The 22,272-nt window shown below is 34.7% G+C and overlaps 2 protein-coding genes across 2 annotated transcripts in view; one reads left to right on the forward strand and one right to left on the reverse strand.

Annotated features, from left to right (window-relative positions):
* Positions 1-156: 156 nt before the first annotated feature.
* On the reverse strand, positions 157-3,502 carry LOC123872567 (mitochondrial import receptor subunit TOM22 homolog). The gene is made up of 5 exons (XM_045916901.1): positions 3,223-3,502; positions 2,881-2,940; positions 2,367-2,464; positions 1,900-2,041; positions 157-656 (listed from the first exon to the last, which is right to left on the reverse strand). The coding sequence occupies exons 1-5, from the start codon at positions 3,337-3,339 to the stop codon at positions 591-593; spliced, it is 483 nt and encodes a 160-aa protein (XP_045772857.1). The 5' UTR covers positions 3,340-3,502; the 3' UTR covers positions 157-590.
* An 857-nt stretch (positions 3,503-4,359) lies between these two features.
* The window catches only part of LOC123872562 (inositol hexakisphosphate kinase 1), a 62,817-nt gene continuing 44,904 nt past the window's right edge, over positions 4,360-22,272 (forward strand). The window contains exon 1 of the mRNA XM_045916893.1: positions 4,360-4,754. The gene's annotated coding sequence lies outside the window, so the exon portion shown is untranslated. The remainder of the gene's footprint in view (positions 4,755-22,272) is intronic.

The raw sequence follows: 22,272 nt of genomic DNA on the forward strand, positions 1-22,272 counted from the left end.
ATGAAAGCCAATTGAATTTTATCAATGGCTAGCCACTGGACTCTTTGCTAGGCTCTCAACAATTCCTATTTTGCGCCTTTTCTCAAGAGTGAAGTAAGAAAATAGATTTCAAGAATGGATAGCAGAGTAGAATCAAATTAAAGTAATAACACTGAACAGTTTTAATGATTTTTATTTTCTATGAGACAATAAACAAAACAATATCTACACTTTCAAAATAATATACTACATAATATTGTGTTATACGGACTAATCCAATTGCCATCTAAACTAAAAAAAATACTCGCTTTTTTTCAAAAGTCAGGTCAGAAAAAAATACAATTAAGTAACTAACTTATAAAGTTATTTCATTTTTGAATACAACTAAAATAATAAAAATATGAGTTATAAACATAACTTTAAGAATATACTTATATTGGAAATGCAGGTAAGATCTTTCAGTTAAGATGTCAAAAGCCATTAGTACCTATTATTACCTAAACTAACATTAAAGCATTCAGGCTGACATTTGAAGTATACATAATATGCTCACACTCTGATCATTATTAATGGGTAGTTTCTATAAAATTAAGTTATTTGGTTTATTATAGTTATCGTGGCATCGGGGGCAAGCCTGGTGTTGGGCCTGACATTGCAGTGTTTGTTCCAAGCAGGACCTAGAAATAAGAAAAATCTGTTTAGTACTTACACAATATTATTTATAAAAGTTAAACAAGTTCATTATTTCCTTCTAAATAAGTATTTAGGTATCTATATTACTATACTCTTCATTAAATAAAAATTTAGCATTACTCTTCTTTTTGCAAGAAGGCCAAGTGCAGATTGGCAGATTTCACATCACAAAACTTTGAGAATTTTGTGGAATTTTCAGGCATGCAGATTTCCACACATTGTTTTTCTTCACCTTTGAACATTGATATAGAATAGTAGATATGAGTAGGTGTAGATGACAGATGACAAACAAAATGGCATTCAAATTCAAATTCAAAATATTTTTATTCAATTAGACTTTTAAAAGTTCTTTTGAATCGTCAAAAGCATCTACTACTGGTTCGGAATGCCTTTCCTACCAAGAAGAACCAGCAAGAAACTCGGCCAGGAAACATTGCCCAGGTGACCAGTTTTTTTAATGAGAGCAAAAATATTTATCTATACTGATCTATACTAATAAATAAAATTGGAGTGTCTGTCTGTAATTTCGAAATAACTACCTCATATTAAGCTCATATGGTTATTTGAACGATACCAACACCGAAGCACACATTTTTAAAATTTTTGTCTGTCTGTCTGTCTGTCTGTCTGTTTGAAAAGGCTAATCTTGGGACCGTTCCTGAACCGATTTTGACGGGATTTTCACAGACAAGGAGAGAATTTATCAGGGAGTAACATAGGCTACTTTTTTAACCGACTTTCAAAAAGGGAGTTGTGTTTTTCTACCTATGTACACCAAAATCTCCGAGATTTCTGAACCGATTTGCGTCATTTCTTTTTTAATCGATAGAGGAACTTTGCGACATTGTTTCATAAAAAATTTGGAGTCCAACTCCTCAATCCTGATGCTGCAGGGGATCTGACTAATCCACGCGGGCGAAGCTGCGGGCATCAGCTAGTTCTAAAATAAAACTTATTACTTAAGCAATAAGTCTTACTAACTTCATATAAGGTTAAACATTTATTTTTCCTTTTATTTTTCGTGTGGCTTTTGAAGCACTTATCTTAATCCTGTAGATACTCAAATTGCTGTCTTTAAAGCAAATGATACATTTAAAACATACATAACACCAAAAAGTTAAACGGTGCCTGCCCAGTATCAAAACTCCAACCCTCCGAATAGGAGGCAGACCTCTTAACTACTAGGATATATTATAGCCTATAAAAAAAAATCAAATGTGCACATACCTGCTTCTGTTGAGACTTTTGCATTTCTTCAACCTGCGCTCTTTCCACCTCAAATATGACAGGTGCGAATAGAATAACCGATGAGCTTGCTACTATCCACATGACGGTGCGAGACAGCTGATAAAGACCTTTGACTCCTCCCCTGAAAATATCACAAGTATTAAGGAGATTGCACAGCCACATTACTTAGTACCAAAACTTAATTCTAAAACATGATTCGAGTCAGCAGTGTCAGGCAAGTAACTCTCAGTTTTGAGCAAGTATTGTATGCATCTATTGCTCTGTTCTGCTACCTCATACATCATGATCATCTCAATTTATCACTGGTCTTCTACTCAGCAAGGTCTACTCTTAGAATGTAAAGGGTTTATGCAGTAGTAAAGGGTGTCCACATCACAATGTAAACCCCAGCTGAGATCTGTTTTGGTATAATATGCATATGTCTCATTTTCTCATTTAAAATTTACCAAGTTTTTGTTGTCACAGTGTAAGTGCCATTACGGACAGATTCTGGAAACATCTCCATCAATCCCCATAGTCTTTCAGATAGTGTCTCATCAGGCTCCTAAAACATCAAAGTTATATAATTTTCTCTATTTATTTCTATGCATTTTGTAAAATATATAGAAAATAAATTCACACACACTTTAATGAAATGATATCTTAGATATGTCTGGTTCTTTTGCAGACTGTTGCATATCAACTGTGAACTGGCAACATTTGTCTTTTTGATAAACTTCCAGATATTGGTTTTTAGGCCAACTGGGCACAGGGAAAAAATTGTGTAAAAATAACTCAATATTATTTATTAAAAATCTTGCACCAAAGTTTTTGCATACTTATTTTAATTGAAGAGACTTTAGTTGCAATATACTTAAAAGAAGTCCTTGCATGTTAGATTTTGAAATAACCTATAATATACTAATTTTTTACTTTATTGAATTGTGAAACATATATTGTAAATAACATTTTAATACATACATCATCAAATTCTTTGAGAGCTAAGTATGGTGGAGTGCCTGCACTTGGTGATGTCCCAACCTATAAGAAAATACACATTTTTAATAAGATCTTTAGAAAAAGATATTCCCATTGATAGTGGATTGAGCGGCCTCCATAAACAGCCTGCTTTTAAAGTCAGTAAAATATGGAATAATCCAGCAAATTACTGAATTGCAAATTAAAAAGCTACTATCACATCAATCTTCTACAGTGAATATTTCAAATCATTTTGAGGAGGTTAGAAAGATATAAAATCCAGAGGGCTGTGCTAATGCAGACAGCAGGATCTACAAGTCAGATAAATAAGTAAGCTGTACATACCACTGGTGTGATGAACATATCCTCGGGCCTACGTTCTGGCGTATCGTCTTTGCTCGCCGTCAGAGACTCCATGCCGCTGTCGCTCTGTTCGTTTTCATCGGGTAACTCCATAAACATGTTATGGATTATTAAAACAATCTATGTGTAGTAAATTTATGCAATTTTATCTCACGATATACACACCACTTCGTGATTGAAAAACAAAGGATAATATTAAATTTAAATTTTTTTTTGTTCCAGTTTTCACCTGTGATCTATCTCTTTTCCTGTGCTCTTTTCTTTGGGATCACAGATTAGGTATTAGTTACTACGTAATTTGGGATTGTCAATTCAGTGTTTCCACTTACAATTTTGATTTTACCCTAGTTCCGTAGGGACTCTCATTCAATCCAAGGGATTCGCCTTAAATTAAAGCGTTTCCACACTATCCGGTCCGTTATCGGTATCGGTGGTATGAATATGTACCTGCCTATTTGATAATTATCCGGTCCGCTTCGATTCGGATATCGCAGCCAACACCGATATGTTGGCGGCCCCATCAAGAGCTGTCTGACGACAAAGTTGGTATTTGTGCTAATACGTGTTCCGTAAATACGACGTAATTACTTTTTTATTAAACTGTGTAGTTAAATCTAGACCATGCTTGCGGGATTAAACTCAGGAATATAAAATGAAATATGTACTCTAAAACAATAATTAATTGGCGAGAAGTATGCGAATAAGAATGTGAAGTATGTCTTGCTTCTTGATACTGTTTGTTAGATAAATAGCAAACAATTGGATGTGGATTCACTCATATGAAAGTAATTAAGAAACTTTCCAGGAACGTCTGGTAGCTTGCTAAAAAGAATACAAAATGTTTCCTCTGAGCATATCTAGCTTGCACAGTGGGATGTATCCAATACTGTCTGTGGACAGATCTTTTTTATACTAAAAGTTTCCTATTATAGTCTGCCTTGACCCTGCCCGCGCTCCACTCAAAGAGAAAATGGTGAAATCGGAACGATTTCATCGAAAATATGTGAAGATACTATACGATATCGGAAGTCGGATATTGTGGAAACGCTCTTATATTTTCCATCATGTTGTCATCATTGCCATCGCAAGATTCGCTCTTTGGTTTTTACTTTTTATCAGTGTCGAATTTGTGGCGAATTTTCAATTTTCTGTTTTTCTGTGTTGGGATTTGCTTTTGCCTGTAAATTGTAATTTTCAATTTTGAATCTTTTAAAATTCTTGGAGTGCCGTAAGAATTGGGATGTATTTATGGATCTATTCTAATAAATTCATGAAGTTCATAAGGATTAATTAAATATATGATCTATAAAATATTCTTGCCATCTAGGCGTGTTACTTTTCCAATCAATTTAGATGCTTTTTAGATGGTGTCTAATCTATAAAATTACACCCATCCACAATTCTTTTAACTCAACCACTGTCTTAACTTTGTACTAGCAGTGATTTCGTTAAAAAATTAATTTGTGTTCAAGCTGAACATCTGATTTGAAAAACAGCTGAAGCCCTAGTCAACGGTAAGTTTAATACAACTTAATATCTAGCATGCTATCTATATCTTTTAAGAATATAATTATGGCCTTCATTTCTCTACCAGGAGAGTTTATTAAAGTATATTTTTAGGCCAGCATATTTCTCCCTAAGCTGCATCATCACATCACTTAATTAATAACTATGTCAGACATAGAAATACCAAAGAAGAGGCATGCTTGCGGGGAAATGATAGCATATTATCTATAATTTAAAAAAAAAACTAACTGAAAATGTCTCTCAGTTACCTGTTAACAACCTTTACACAGGTTAAATGGATAATTTTGATGAAAGACACAGAGGATGCCCGCATCTTGGAGACCTCATAGGCTAAGTTTTAACCCAGAAAATGAAAGAGTTTGCTAAGGTTTTTAAAAAACCTTAGGGACAAAATCGCAGCCATCATCTTGTATTTAAATATCCAAAACAAAAAAATTCTACAGAAATGAAATGTTTTGAATAGTAATATTGGAAAGGGTTAGTCTTAAATGGTTTTTGTCAGCCACCTCTATTTAGTAACATTAGCTGGAACACATATAAATTATTAAAACCTGCATAGCTTTAAAGCTGAAGATGAAGAAAAAGAATGTACATTATGAACACCAGGCATTGGTAAAAGTGTAGGCAGAGAGAGCTAGAGTGAAGGAATTTCTGGTTTGGTCCTTCATTGCCATGTCAAATATTAGACTATGGGTGACATGACATGAAATTAAAGAAAAGGTTAATAGGCCTACCGGTGGTTGAAGACTTGTCCTTTTGTTACAAGTTATTGTGGTGAACCGTGGTGAACCTGGTAATTGATATAACCTCCAGGCCATCTAAACTTATTATGTATTTAATCTTGTAAATGAATAAATAGCTTTTAGTACTTACTGGTGTTTATAAATGGAAAAGGCTTTGTTTTAAATCCATTTTATGCTGGAGATATACTATCTATTAAAATGGAACTATCTTCTTCGAAAAATTTCATACAGAGACTTTTGATAGTTAATTTTTTTAATTAAGTTAAGCTCTTATTATATTATTTCACTAATATTGTAATGTGAAAGTTTGACAGTTTGTTACACATTCACATAATAATGACCAAAGCAATTTGGCTGGGAGTGGAGATAGCTTACACACTGAATTTGCATGTTACTTTTATCCTAGAAAATTGAAGAGCTCCATGTGAACAAAATCACAAGCATCATCTAGTCTTTCATAATCTGTAAAATAATATACTTTTATTGTATACCACAAAATTAATACAGAAAAAACACATACCAAGCAAAACAAATATACTATATTTTAGTGTTTAAACTATTGTGAAAAATTTTCACTATATAAATATATAAGGATCCAGCATTACTCACATGTTTAGTCAATGTGAGCCGGACTAGTTTCAAACTAGTAACATAAATGCAAAAGTGTGTGCTATTTGTCCGTTTCTTTTGCATGGCTAAACTGCTGACAAGATGCTTTTTATTTCTATGAAATTGTGTCCAATGGAGTTAAAACAAATTAATCTGCGTGAAGACTTTATAAAAATGCACATTATTATCACAGGATCTCATTGGAGCATTGTGGTTGAAGTATTTAAGCTCTTATCAACCAATTACTTGCAAAAATTATAATAGTTCACAGCATGAGACAGAGTTTCTTGCTGGTTCTTCTTGGTAGGAAAGGCATTCATTTTGAACCAGTGCAGTGGTAGTTTTACTTGGCAATCCAAAAGGTTTCATCATAATCATCATAATCAACCCATTACTGGCCCACTACTGAGCACGGGTCTCCTCTCAGAATGAGAAGGGTGGAAAGGTTTATTTGAATTTAAAGAAAAATCTATTTCAATTTCTATTTTATGTATTGAAATGTATCAATTCATAAAACACATTCTTGTTGCAAAACAATTTACCTTTGAATAGAGTTCCAAATGATTATATTTCCATTTAGAAAAACATTATTAACTTTGTGACCTTGTATTTACAATGACTTAACAATAACATTACAATATAAAGCATTGTTTGATGATTGTTGGTCATTTATTCTTTGATTCATTGATGTGGAACTTTATTGTGCACAGCAAGTGATTGGGCTTGTTTATGGCTTGTTTAATTTCCTATATATAACAACTAGCGACCCGCCCCGGCTACGCGCGGATAGTTTATTACAATTTTTGCAGGGATCTCTATTTTTTAAATTAATAAAATATAGCCTATATCACTCAGGAATAACATAGCTTTCTACTGGTGAAAGAATTTTCAAATTCGGTTCAGTAGTTTCAGAGATTACTTTATAATACCTCTTTATAATATTAAACTGTAAGTATAGGTAGGTAAATATTTGATTATCTTTTTCTATTAGAGAGTTGTCGCTTTCTACTCATTTGCTTGCTAATGTGGCTGGCTTACAACAAGAGCTCTGTAAATCAATTAAAGATGGATATGATAAATGGAAAAATGTGTCTGTCTGCTATCTTTTTCACAGCCCATCTGCTTAATAGATTTTAACGGAATTTTGTATAGAGATAGCTTTTATTCCAATAGACTACTTTTTATAATGGAAAATCAAAGATTTACGGTTAAAAAGAAGTGATATTTAATAGCTTTGAAATCTACTTAAGGGGCATGAGACGGGCCTGCCCGCGAAATTCAAAAATTTGGTTTCTCGCAATTTGTAAACTAATACGACAACGACGACAAATAGACTATTCTCACAAATTAGTCGATACTAGAATTAATTTCTTAAACTGGACCCTTTCAAGTAAAGATTTTTATATAAATCTGTGAGGATGATACTGCCATTGTCGCAATTAAAATACCATAAGCCTACGTTATCTTATTAGTTTACAAATTGCGAAAAACCAAATTAAATTTGAATTTCGCGGGCAGGCCCGTCGCTTCCACCTTAAGTAACATGCCCGAGATCGAACCCTGGATCTCCCGATTAGAAGGCCGACGCGAGGTCTTAAGTACTAAGCTACCAGTGCTTTTTAACGCATGTTAACGCCCATCAATATCTGCAGCACCAGAGGCACTGCCGATGCGTTGCTGGGTTTTTAGGATTTTTTTTGATTATGGACCATGGACCACTTGAATAGCCATCAACACAGCAGGTGGAAGCTCCTTCACAATTTCCAACTATGTGTGTTTGCCTACATTGGAATTATTTCACTGTACTTATTGCAATACTAGAGGATGCCCGCGACTTCGTCCGCGTGGAATTAGGTTTTCAAAGATCCCGTGGGAACTGTTTGATTTTTCGGGATAAAAAGTAGCCTATGTCCGTCCCCGAGATATAAGCTAACTCTGTACTTTTCGTCAGAATCGATTAAACTGTTGGGCCGTGAAAAGGTAGCAGACAGACAGACACACTTTCGCATTTATAATATTAGTATGGATTGGAATTACATCTAGTGTCTACGCGATATGTATTCATGCAAATAAAGTAGCAGGTTGCAGTTTGTTTACTATAAATATATGGGCAGAAATTACTTTTTGCCGTCATCAAATACGTGACAAACGTATCATGATATTGTCACGTGTGATGCGTTACACAATCGCATCTCGTATACCTACTATTGAGTAAGTCATCCATTATAGATAGTTAGCCTTATCAGCTGACATAATATTATGTCGATATCATAGTGAACTGATTGATTCAATCATTAACTAGCCCGCACTGGTTCCTCAAATCGATTATGTGGTCTGGTCATATTAATACTGGGTGTATCCATTTCACAGCTCATATTAATTTTATCATGAAGTCTACTCTCTGCGTATTGACCTTTGTCTCGACGCTTTTCCGATTCATCTTCTTTTTTAACCCCCGACCCAAAAAGAGGGGTGTTATAAGTTTGACGTGTGTATCTGTGTATCTGTGTATCTGTGTATCTGTGTATCTGTCTGTGGCATCGTAGCGCCTAAACGAATGAACCGATTTTAATTTAGTTTTTTTTGTTTGAAAGGTGGCTTGATCGAGAGTGTTCTTAGCTATAATCTAAAAAAATTGGTTCAGCCGTTTAAGAGTTATCAGCTCTTTTCTAGTTTTCTTGTAGAAAAGAAGGTTAGATAACCGTTAGGTTCATAATATTATGTCAATAGACAAATGTCAAGCTGTCAAGATGGACGTTGCCTAAATACATAATTATTTATTTGAAAATGATGTTTTGGAAAACTCAAATACTTTGGATCGTCGGGGGTGTTATAAATTTTTAATTTACACTTGTTTATATCTCTTACAGGCAACCTTTATTCTTTCTTTATTACGAACAGAATACAGTAAGGTGTTAAAATAAAAGTGCTGCTAAATATAAGCTAGGCTAACTTCCGGGATGGGCAGATTGAATTTATCCAGTGATTTGTTACTTAGAAGGCGTGGATCAATACTAATGCTTGAAACTTACAAGTGTAAATTAAAAATTTATAACTCCCCCGACAAGTGAAGGTTACAGTAACTAGAAAAAAGCTGATAACTTTCAAACGGCTGAACCGATTTTCTTGGATGATAGCTAAGAACACTCTCGATCAAGCCACCTTTCAAACAAAAAAAAAAACTAAATTAAAATCGGTTCATTCGTTTAGGCGCTACGATGCCACAGACAGATACACAGATACACAGATACACATATACACAGATACACACGTCAAACTTATAACACCCCTCTTTTTGGGTCGGGGGTTAAAAAGTAACTTGACAAATTAGTTATTTTCGTGCTATAAATGTAGACACAGTAAATAGACTAATGAACGTAGACCACTTCCTCAAAGGAAAGCTCTTTTACTAATTATACGTTCTATCTCTTTGCTGTGAATGGATCACGGACATCGAGATCTTGATGAGATTGAATCAAACAAGCATGTGATAAGGTAACTTGTTAACGTATAAGAACCCTTGTAATGTGTAACTAGTAACTACATACTAAGTATGTAGTAATAATAAATGTAATGTAAACCATTCAAGTTTATAGTCCGAATGGGTGGGCCGGCGCCCATTGAAAGATTTGACAAAGTGCAAACAAAGTGATGTTTCCTGAGATTTTGTGCACACTCGTGGCGAAGTGCCAACGTCCACGCATTCTTGGATCACTGTTCTTATTTTGACCGTAGCAAGTGAATCTTTACTCGCTAAATTATCCGCAAAACACGCATTAGCAACTCGCAATTAACTTTCTAGGTTAAGGTTAGGTTCAGGGTCCATGTAAACGATGACAAATCGGTTCATAACTGATGTAATGTTGTGGTTTATGTATGTGTACAATATCCATTATTATGTTGTGGATATATACGGGATATCCTGTGGTAAAAATGCCTTATTTTTTAGTTAATCGTGTATTTTATCGACTACCGACTATGTACCCACCTAATTTCTTGCAAAAGAGGTCAAGTTTTTTGCGTACTTCGGCAGGGTTTCCCACGATTTTTATCGTTCACTAACTTTTTCCTAAGACTTCGTCCGCGTGATATAAAGCTACTCGAGTCCAGGGTAAGTAGGCGTTAATTTGTTTAGAAATCTTTATAGCACATACACATAGGTATATACAGAAAAAAATACAAGATACGAAAGAAACAAAGGGTGTAAAGGTGGCCTTATTGCTTTAGCAATATCTCACAGGCAACCTTTGGTAAGAGGATTTAATGACCGTATCTTTCAGTGAAAGAATTCTCAAAATCGGATCATTAGTTCCGGAGATATACCCCCTACATCCAAACTTACAATCTTTACCTCTTTATAATATTAGTGTAGTCTCTTTTCACCCCAATCTAAGTAGTTTAGTTAGCGATTGCGTAGATTCTTGTAAGTGTTTTGAAAGCGATTTCTTATTGTATTGCTTAACGTTAGATCTTTACGTGACAAATCTGTGTAATTTTTATCAACGCCTACAAACTAGACAGGTGTTTCTGTAAGGTTGTTTCCATTATTATTATGATACACGAACTTGATATTGGGTTCAAGGTTGTAATCGTAGTGACTAGTGACAGACTGGAATTCTGGTGTAATGTTTTGTTTTGGTTTGTTTCCGTGTTGTTTTTTGCCTGTCAGACAGCAGGCCGGCGTTTCCTTGTGACCTCATCAACGAAGAGGAAAAGCGGTTCGCGGAATCAATGAAGACCCGTGTCATGCTCTGATGCATCTTGTCATTTATCTTCATCGTTGAGCTGTCTGGAAAGCACTCGCTGTAATTGATAATATTGTTTGAACTAATTCGCGGAAGAACAAGTTCATCCGTGTATTTGTTGGCTAACCAGTAACAACTAGGACTGTGGCGCACATTGGCTACTATCATCTGACCGTCTACTTTATCTAGCAGCATGCTCTGATGCATCTTGTCATTTATTTTCATCGTTGAGCTTAAGTTACGGGCTATAATTGGTTCAAATTTTGGACTAATTCGCGGAAGAACAAATTCATCCGTGCGTTTGCTGGCTAACCAGTAACCACTAAGACTGGGTGTACATTGGCTTCTACTTATCGCCTAACCGTCTAGTCTCTCTAGCAACATGCTCTAATGCATCTTGTCATTTATCTTCATCGTTGAGCTACCTGGAAAATACTCGAACTAATTCGCGGAAGAACAATTTCATCGGTGCCTTTGCTGGCTAACCAGTAACCACTAAGACTGGGTGTACATTTTCTTCTACTTATCGCCTAATCATCTAGCTTCTCTAGCAGCATGCCCTGATGCATCTTGTCATTTATCTTCATCGTTGAGCTATCTGGAAAATACTCGAACTAATTCGCGGAAGAACAATTTCATCTGTGCCTTTGCTGGCTAACCAGTAACCACTAAGACTGGGTGTACATTTTCTTCTACTTATCGCCTAATCATCTAGCTTCTCTAGCAGCATGCCCTGATGCATCTTGTCATTTATCTTCATCGTTGAGCTATCTGGAAAATACTCGAACTAATTCGCGAAAGAACAATTTCATTCGTGCGTTGGCTGACTACCAGTAACCACTATAAAGACTTGGCGCACATTGGCTAGTGTCTTGCCTCTCTAGCAGCCGTAGCTTCTTAAGAACAGGAGTGAATAGGCACCTTCTAGGTAAACGTGTCCCATCTTAGACCACATCATCACTTTCCATCAGGTGTAATTGTGGTCAAGCGCTTACCTATAGTGAATAAAAAAAAAGAAGCTACAATTTTAATATGGCTCTTCTCATGCTTTAATATAGCAACAATAAAATGCTCAACGCTTCCGTTCGGACGGCCACTACGAATACTTTGAAGGAGCCTGTGTCATCATCATCAGGCTGCATGCTGTGAAGAAGCGGTCGTTCAGGCCATAACTGCCTTATATTGTAGTTTGTTTTTATATTTTTTCCAAGATTTTTACTTCTTGACTATTTTTATGATCTTTGGCTATAAAAGAAACAGTTTTTTATATGCATGTCGTATACAACATAAAATTGTATGAGCTTATTTACATTGTTCTAATACTTCAATGTTATCGTACAATCCTAATTTTCGTCATAGACCATAGTATCTTATCTGATAATGATAAGCGTATTATTCCTAATGTCCTTTAACAGATCTACATTATTGCTATATGAACCAGCTTTATTCGTCCGCCGCTTGTATCTATCTAGCCGTTCACTGCGACTCGCTTGATGCTATCTGTTTACCTAGTGGGGGAATCTAACAACATTGCGCTTTTCAACGCATGGTTGCCACTCGCCATGTAGCATCAAGGTCCTTTAGATCCGAGATTTAAGGGTTCCTGTCCACACAGGTAGCTAATGACCTAAAACTTTGTTTGGAGTAGCTCTATGTGACCAAATCAGAAATGAGATCCGTAGAACTAGAAGGATCATAAAATTTTAGCTCAACAAATCGAGTCAAAGTTACAGTGATGAGCGGGGCACATAACTCGGACCGTAAGGTGCATCAGACGGGTGAGCCCGCGAAATTCAAATTTAATTTGGTTTTTCGCAATTTGTAAATTAATACCACAAGTAGGCTTTATGGCATTCTAATTCTGACAATGGCAGTATCAGCTTCACAGAATTACCTACATAAACATCTTTACTTGAAAGTGATCAGTTTAAGAAATTATGCCTACCTACTGAGATTTCTGCCTCTATCATTTGTATGGGATTACGTAACAGGGGAGAGCGCTAACTTCTTTCAATTCAATTCAATTCAATTTTCTTTATTGCGAATTTGGGTTAGTTTACAAATCTTAATATATATTGTTAGTGTTCTGCCAAATTCTACCTTACGGCATGCAATAATACAATAATACAGTCATGTCTTGGTATTAAAATATTACTTCTACATATTTTAAGAAGTACTTAGTAATACTAGTCTAAATATTTTAATATTTTACATTTCTTATACCTTGGCAGTTATATATTAATTAATGGAGTAGTAACCTTTTTAACCCCCGACCCAAAAGAGGGGTGTTATAAGTTTGACGTGTGTATCTGTGTATCTGTCTGTGGCATCGTAGCTCCTAAGCTAATTAACCGATTTTAATTTAGTTTTTTTTTTGTATGAAAGGTGGCTTGATCGAGAGTGTTCTTAGCTATAATCCAAGAAAATCGGTTCAGCCGTTTGAAAGTTATCAGCTCTTTTCTAGTTCTTACTGTAACCTTCACTTGTCGGGGGGGTGTTATAAATTTTTAATTTACACTTGTTCTGTTAAATTTTTTATTAATTTTGCTTTAAAGGAAGAAACCTCATTCTTTGCGCGGATAGAGTCTATTCTGAAGTATGTTTCTGATGCTATCATGTAGCGTTTTGTTATCGCGCCATTTTAGTTACCTTCATGTTCACGGTATGTTATCCGATACTTTGTGGAGTCAGTAGAAAAATTATCGCCTCTCTCTTAAGCATGCCTCGTGGGACCGATATAAAAATGTTGTTATCAAGTTGTATTCATTGTTTGACCTTGTGATATGTTATTTATAATTTGCTTTCTTATCAAAATGTTTTCAAGTTAGCTTTTTGTTTTATTGATATATGATAAATGATTAAAATTAGCCAAATGACCTTTCAATAATACAGTTCTCATTACTTTGTTTCAAATTATTTTTAGTAGTTGTGCCGGTCACGCCAAGAAATCAATCAAGCATTCTTTCATTTTTAACCCCCGACCCAAAAAGAGGGGTGTTATAAGTTTGACGTGTGTATCTGTGTGTCTGTGTATCTGTGTGTCTGTGTATCTGTGTGTCTGTGTATCTGTGTATCTGTGTATCTGTGTATCTGTGTATCTGTCTGTGGCATCGTAGCGCCTAAACGAATGAACCGATTTTAATTTAGTTTTTTTTGTTTGAAAGGTGGCTTGATCGAGAGTGTTCTTAGCTATAATCTAAAAAAATTGGTTCAGCCGTTTAAGAGTTATCAGCTCTTTTCTAGTTTTCTTGTAGAAAAGAAGGTTAGATAACCGTTAGGTTCATAATATTATGTCAATAGACAAATGTCAAGCTGTCAAGATGGACGTTGCCTAAATACATAATTATTTATTTGAAAATGATGTTTTGGAAAACTCAGATACTTTGGATCGTCGGGGGTGTTATAAATTTTTAATTTACACTTGTGTTTGGTTTGATTTACCATACCTGCTTCACGATCACAATCCCATCGTTTTTTCTTTCAGTGCCACTTTAGTGTAGATTATTGGCGTCACTCAGAAAAGCAGGTATTATTTTAATATTTTTATCGAATTATTGGAATGTCCTCTCCAAAACCAACACAAAATAAACACAAGTTTAATGTGCAAGGTTATCCGAGAGTTTTAATCTAAACAAACTAATGCCAAAATAAATAATTTAATTAGAGCGTGATTGCTATCACAACATCTAATTATCCAGTTCACAACCCAAATACGGAAAATATGCGATATCGCCCCGAATCTCGGAAGGAGACTGAACTAAAACATTCAAAACACCCGTATTTATGCAAGTTCAATCTTGTTGGCCTCCTAGTAACAGATTGTATGACATCGAATGAGCCAAATATCGATTTTACCAAACTACCTTCATCAGCTAAATTAATAATTTTATATTATTTTTGACAACTCAAATCAACTTTTTAAAAATAACCTTACAGTTCGGCCGTCCTGAATTTAACACGCCCTCGTGTTTCTAAATAATCTTGTCATGTCAGTCGCGGGCTTCCTTGCCCTAAGTCAAATCCAAATCATGGGCTATCCTGCCCTCCGTCAAATCATTAAAACCTACCCTTGAACTGCCGAACTCTCAGTTTTAATATCAAGTCAACAATAAATCCAAACGACTAACTTCTCATTCGATGTATACAAAATCTGAACCACTTATTGCAAATTACTTTCCACTTCACAAAAAACTAAATTATTAAAAAAAAACTAAAAATTTTAATCACCAAATCAAACTCAATAAAAATTTTAATCAAATGTGGGTTGTTTACAAAAAGATACCAAAGCGAAATTAAGACAACGTGAGACACGTCCCGCTTCTGAATTATTGGCGTCACTCAGAAAAGCAGGTATTATTTTAATATTTTTATCGAATTATTGGAATGTCCTCTCCAAAACCAACACAAAATAAACACAAGTTTAATGTGCAAGGTTATCCGAGAGTTTTAATCTAAACAAACTAATGCCAAAATAAATAATTTAATTAGAGCGTGATTGCTATCACAACATCTAATTATCCAGTTCACAACCCAAATACGGAAAATATGCGATATCGCCCCGAATCTCGGAAGGAGACTGAACTAAAACATTCAAAACACCCGTATTTATGCAAGTTCAATCTTGTTGGCCTCCTAGTAACAGATTGTATGACATCGAATGAGCCAAATATCGATTTTACCAAACTACCTTCATCAGCTAAATTAATAATTTTATATTATTTTTGACAACTCAAATCAACTTTTTAAAAATAACCTTACAAGATGTACACTGTTGATACTTGCACCACCTACCTCTAATATCTATAGCTAAGTCCTTAGCTATATATATTAAAGTATGTCTTTTGCACCATTTTGCTGACCTGGAAGAGATCGCTAGGTATCGATAAGGCTGCCAAATTGTACCCACCTGCCTATATTTTGTTTTACTTTGTATTTATGTGTTTTTCTGTATTAATTTTGTGGTGTACCTACAATTAAATTATATTCATCCATTCATACTTTTAAGATGTAAGAGTAGTTGAAAGTACACTACCACTACAGTAGCCAGCAGTAAATATTGTACATAGACCTTTAGAAAGGGATTTCTGCTTCGTAGAGCGTTGCGTCTGTCACTCATACCTACAATATGTGACGTTTCGTCGGTCTCAATGAAAGAGACAACGCTCTACGAAACCGCTATTTCTTTCTAAAGGTCGATGTACAATATTTCCAGTCGGGTACTGTGCATAGTTTATTACCTAATATGCCTTTTCGAGATTTGTATTTTCACTTTTACTTTCTTAAATTTGTCCAAATTTCGCATTGGTCTTGGAATATTCTAAAGGTCCCGATAGTAATAATTATCATCGTCATCAACCTCTCGCTGGCTAACTACTGAGCACGAGTCTCCTATCAGAATGAGAAGGGGTTGACCATAGTCCACCTCGCTGGCCAAGTGCAGATTGGCAGACTTCACAGACCTTTGAGTACATTATAGAGAACTCTCACGCATGGTTCAGGTTGGCAGGTTTCCTCACGATGTTTCCCTTCACCGTTGAAGTAGATAAGCGATATTTAATGGCTTAAAACACACATACCTAACTCCGAAAAGTTACAGGTGCGTGCCCAGGATCGAACCCCGGACCCTTCAAAAAGGAGGGCTACGTAACCACTAGGCTAGGCTATCACCACTCTTATAATAAACATGATGCGTAATTTCTCTTAACTGTTCAAAAACTATTTTTAAAAATCCCATGTTCAAGGTCAAGTACGGGTTGCCATGCCAGCGGAATAGCAGCAAAAGATTTTATAACTAGTTGTTTTTATTTTTTCGAAAATAATATGTTTGTCGCACCATACCGTTAAAATATGGGTTCTGTCGGAATGTGTCACTCATAAAAAGTCGCATAAATTTTGCGTCGGGCAATTTCTTTGGGTTTATTTTTATTTAGATAGCTACCTACTCCCCGCATTTTTGTCCGCAGGATTTTATCATGTTTAGGGTCTTCTGCCATGACAACCTGCCGGTCGATTACGAAAGTTGTAAATTGCAATTATCATAAATTGCTACATCTCAGATATTGTTGTTTGGTGGAACTTATCGTATTTTTGTTGTGACTGTGAATTTTACCCAATTGCTAAAGGGTGCTGGCTTATCAGATTCATTGCGATTGTCACACTGTAGGTGTAGAATTGCATAGAATACTATTTGCCCTAACTATTTGATCTTACCTACTAAGTAAAGTTCACGCTCACTTCTCTTCCGGCAATTTATTGTCGCCCGCAACGAAATGGCACTCACTGCCAGCCTGTCCGCACGCAAATCGTGTGCGGACAGGCCGGTGTTCCAGTAGTAGTAATACGTAATTAAATAATTTCAATTGTATGGACTGTCAGGGGTGGCTGGTAGATGTCAAATTACGACAATCGATCCCTAGTTTTGGTATTCTCATTTGACTGGATATACCTACTTTTTTACAAAAAGTACCTGCTCATTAACACTATGAGACCCTCTGCAACTGTTGAAGGGTATAAACGAGTGGCTCCTAGTCCCGTTTTGAAAATCAATTAATTACTCTTTTTCGTTTTAATATTATATCTCGTCTTTATCTTTTTATTGCAAGATAGGCTTGCGCTTGACGAAATACTAGACCTCATCATTGCTCAATAAAAACCAACGATGAGGTTTGGAGTGCACTTGCCTAGAAGATGCTTATTCACTTTTGCCTTGAATGTATACGTGGCAGGAAACACGGATGCCGGAACGGCATTCCACACCTTAGCGGGTCTCAGAAACGTTGAGTCAAAACGTTTCGTGCGAGTGGTCTGGATGTCGACCACATAAGGCTCCCAATTCTCGCTGTTCTCGCTGTTCTGTGGTAGAATGGTGAAGGAACCTTGAGCAAATATTAATATTTTGTTATATTAATTTTATTATTTACGATATGCGTAATCAATTTTACATAAAGTGCACTATTTCCGTCATTATCGCTTACTGGCGGGATCAGGCTGGCGCCCGTGGCTCGCTATTTATTGCTTTTCTTTGGAGATCTGCCAGATGTTGGTGGACAGCGATACGAAAGTGCTTCACGCAAAGAAAGCCAAAGTTCGATGGCATGGATTGCATTGTATTATGAGAAAAAAATTGTGCTAATTTCTTTTTAAACTCAGGATTTGTGTGCGTTTACTTCTGTAAATTTTCCAGATATACTTACAATTTTAGGTTAAGATCACAAAATATTTCGTATGATAATAATATTATACTGCAAGAAGATTTATTATATGATTTATATACCGATTAATAATATCATACTGAATATAATATAAAGCCATTAGTTATAAATTATTAAAATATTATACAAAGTACCTATTAATAAAGTGAGAAAACAACTGCCAAATCTGCAGTTTTAACATTCTTCTAGTTGAGGCGTTGGACAATTTAAATTTTATATTAATAAATATAATATGGAAAATTATAATATAGAAAATTATAAGGATATAAATTTTAGAGAAGTCAATATCAGATATCATGGTCTACTTAGGTATTTGTTAAATCCACTGTAAAGTACAATGTGCTTAGGTACCTTTAAAAAAATAACTCTTCCTTTTGGCTTTGCCGTAGTCTAATAAAAAGTATACACTGATTGACGGACATATTATTATTATCAACGTAAGTGCAACTAGCTCAAACTATTTCGTCTAAAACTTGAGATTTTGTATGTAGCTATCCTATGTAACGTAGACCCACACTAGAAATGATTTTCCGAAATTCCATCGGAGCGAAGCAAGGGTTCCTACTTTACTAATACATAAATGGAAAAAATTTGTCAGGCCCATGTTTTTAAGAAAGAAGAGTATCAAATAACAAGCGAATCGATGTTTCAATAATATTATTATTCGATCCGCAGTTTGCTTTCAAACTTACTATCATGGGAAGAAAAATATTACTAACCGTGTTTTTTTGCAAAGAGCTTGTACTTATATTCTTTTTTTTTATTTTTTTATTCATATATTTTTAAGGGGCTTTTATAGACCGTGTCCTATTGTATATTCTTGTGAGGTCAGATAAGAATATTTACGTAATTTTGAAGTACATTTTGTGAGTGATAGAGAGTTCATGGAAAATATTATGTTGCATTGATATTTAGCATGATTTAAAATGATCTTTGATTTTCATTTTTAACTTTTCTTGTATACATTGACGCTAAAGTGCGTAAAGCAGCTAAAGTAAAGATTAACAAGGTGATTCGCAGATTATCTGGTTCCGCGGTCTGGCTGGCTGGATGAGTCCGCTAAACTGAGAAAAAATTGTTTGGTTTCTATATTTAACTAGTTAATGTTGAGATTGTCTAGATAATCTATAGGTACTATAATGATCAGGCATTCATTAGAGTCAAGAAAATCTTATGTTCTTCGCTGGAATAAATCACCATTGATTTCATAAATAATGCGTAAAATTAGGTCGAATGTGGCTCAAAACGGGAGTAGTTTTTTCCATCCTATTCCTAGACCGTGTAAAAGCGCGAAACGAAGGTCAAGTAGGTGTAGCTGAATGAAGGAGCAATGATGCAATGGCGCGTTCATATTCGGTATAGCCCATTAAAAACTTGGCATTTGGACACTAGCTAACGAATAAGGCATTCCGAACCAGTGGTAGATGCTCTTGACGATTCAAAAGTACTTGTAAAAGTGTAATTGAATAAAATAATTTAGTTAAAGTTGGGTTTCTTCATTACTACCACTGAATACTTAATAGTTTCCTTTACCTGGTACTACTTTCTTTCACATAGCTATAAATGTTAAGTATATTCAAAACGGGCTACGTTATTGTCCACATTCACTAGGTAAATGCCGACATTAACGATCTCCGTAATCTAGCTATAACATACATTATTGTAATCAAATACTTATAATTTTATATGTTAAAACATACGAGCAGGTATTTACCTATGACGTGACGTAGATCTTAAAAATATACAGTGTGTTTTTTTTAACTTGGACAGTATGGGGAAATCTGAAACCATAGAAGATACAGGGAAAGCGTCTTAGGAACCATTTGCTCTTTTTTTATGAAAACAATTTTGGTGGAGTCAAATTATTGGTCAAGCGTGAGTTGTCCATAAAAATCAATGAAATTGACAAAAAAACTTTTTTCGTGCCGATCAGCTCAGTTTTATGTAAGGATCATTTCATTGTATCGAAAGAAAAAAATCGGGACAGCAGAAGTTGGTCTTTGAGTTAATGTTTTTTCATACTAAATTATCATACTAAATTCATCTTAAGAATATACAAACAACGTTAGCTAAGTCAGTGTTGTGAAGCGTTAGATTTAGAATATAGAGATAAGATTATTATTATTAAGCCTTTATTTACTCCTTACCTTTAAGTACAATAGGTTTTCTTATAACTATATAGCTATTTATTCTACAATTTTTACCTTTATTTTATGTTAGTTTTGTTAGTAAGTACAATTGTGTTTTATATGCGTGTGTGTTCATATGTTATGTTTTGTACAGTGTTAGTTAATAAAATCGTTAGTTTACAAATGTTTAAAACTACTTCGTATATACCTACATTTATATCTATTGCTATATACATATATTATTTTTGAGTAATTATTTGTTTGCGTAGGTAATCACTATTAAATCTAGATAAGGATCCCATATTTGGGTATAAGGCCTCCCCCCGGTTTTGTCTTTATTTTGTTGTATTTTTCATTAATGCAAGCTCTTGAAAAATCCATAATAATTATATCAATTCTTTTCATATTCCTACTTCTTCTTTAGATTCCTCATGTTAGTAATTAGTATCCCAGAATTTTCCTTTTATGTTTAGGTAATTATCATAGCCTCACAGGCAAGTACATTCCATTTTGTTCAATTATGTAAATAAATTCTGTTTTTATCCTATTATGCGTTTATTATAAAAAATATTATAATAAATATTGTATTTTGAGTAGTTAAATATGTATATTCAAACCGGGGGGGTTGTGGTCATACTCCTCCACGGTGACCAGCCGTCTTGGAGGAGGAGGAGGGAGGCACCTTATGTTGTAAGTATTATAATAACTAAGTAAATATCTCCGTTTATTAAGGTGTTGCTGTAGACTCTGGATTCAAGTGTTTTTCGTTTTGGTTATATTTTTGGGTGGCTTTGTCGGTCCAGTAAGATGTTAGGGTGTTACTTTTTTGGGTTTGGGTCGTCTTTTTGGGTTTCCTTGTAAATTTATCATTCTTGTCAGGAGGAGTTTCAGAAAGATTGCGTTTACTTCCTCGTTTTGTGTTTTCACTTGTCTCTTTTTGTGGAATGACAATTAACTTATCATATTTGATTATCACTTTTTTGCCTTTTTCCCGCTCTTCCTTCGCAATTTCTTGAAGTTCTTTTCTTTTTTGTAAAATTTTTGGTGGGTAATCCTCTTTTATATAGTAATTTAACTGTTCAAGTGATTTTTTGTTGCGTAAAATTTCGAATTTTCTCCTAAATGTAGAAAATGTAACAATAACGGGTCTAGGTTTATCGCATTTTTTACCAATTCTTTTTATACCTTGTATTTCAAAACTAGTACAATCTATTTTCATAATATCACTGAATATCTTCAGGAAATTATTCTGTAAATCCTCGTAATTCTGTTCTTTTTCCTCCACACCAAAAATAACGATATTTCTCTCCCTGGCTTGCTTTTCGAAAAGGTCTAGTCGTTGTTCTTGTGACCTAACTGTGACCTCTAGATTTTGCAGTTTACTTTGGATATCGTCAAATTTTTCGTTGATTTTGTTAAGTAAATTTATTTCACTGTTTTTGACACTATCTTTTGTTTCTTTAATGTCTTCTTGTATCTTTTTCAATAGTTGTACAATATCTTCCATCTTTGTTTTAAAAATATTTTTTAAATATCAAAAAAAGTGAAAAGTTAACTCTTAGGTGCCGAGGATCGATCTCGATAACGTTGCAACAGACCAACGATGTTCGCACTGAGCCAGCCTATCGTTCGATTGGAGCGTTGAAATACGTGAGCGTTATCTGCGGACCCGCGATGTATGCTTGTCTATTTTTCAAACAACCCTCAATAGTTCACAATTTGGTTTATATTATTTTCGTTAAAAAATGATTTATGTAATTCACTTTGTACACTTACTACACTATTTATTTGCAATAATATCGATAGCAAAATAGTTTTTTAATTACTTTAGCCAGATTTAATTGTTTTTGCCTTTGTTTTTAGCACGTTTGTTTACAACACTTGAACGCTTGGTAGAAAGTATATTCATAAGCCTTTTCCACAGTTTTCTTATGTTAATACGTCTTGATAACGTTTTCACTTGCGATTTGTATATAGTTTTACACTTTTTTCACAAAAACAACTGTAAATTTGCGGTTTTCATTTTAATAACTAATTTTAAATACGGACCCTATACGTTCGCACGCTC

The sequence above is a fragment of the Maniola jurtina genome, chromosome 15, assembly GCF_905333055.1.
Source record: "Maniola jurtina chromosome 15, ilManJurt1.1, whole genome shotgun sequence".
Classification (NCBI taxonomy): domain Eukaryota; kingdom Metazoa; phylum Arthropoda; class Insecta; order Lepidoptera; family Nymphalidae; genus Maniola; species Maniola jurtina.

Bases quoted from the DNA above. Each gene is read 5' to 3' on its own strand.
- LOC123872567 (XM_045916901.1), bottom strand. From the start codon at position 3,339: ATGTTTATGGAGTTACCCGATGAAAACGAACAGAGCGACAGCGGCATG. The intron at 2,941-3,222 runs GTATGTACAGCT...ATTTTCTTATAG, and splicing joins ATATGTTCATCACACCAGTG to GTTGGGACATCACCAAGTGC. The intron at 657-1,899 runs GTATGTGCACAT...TCTTATTTCTAG, and splicing joins AAAAGTCTCAACAGAAGCAG to GTCCTGCTTGGAACAAACAC.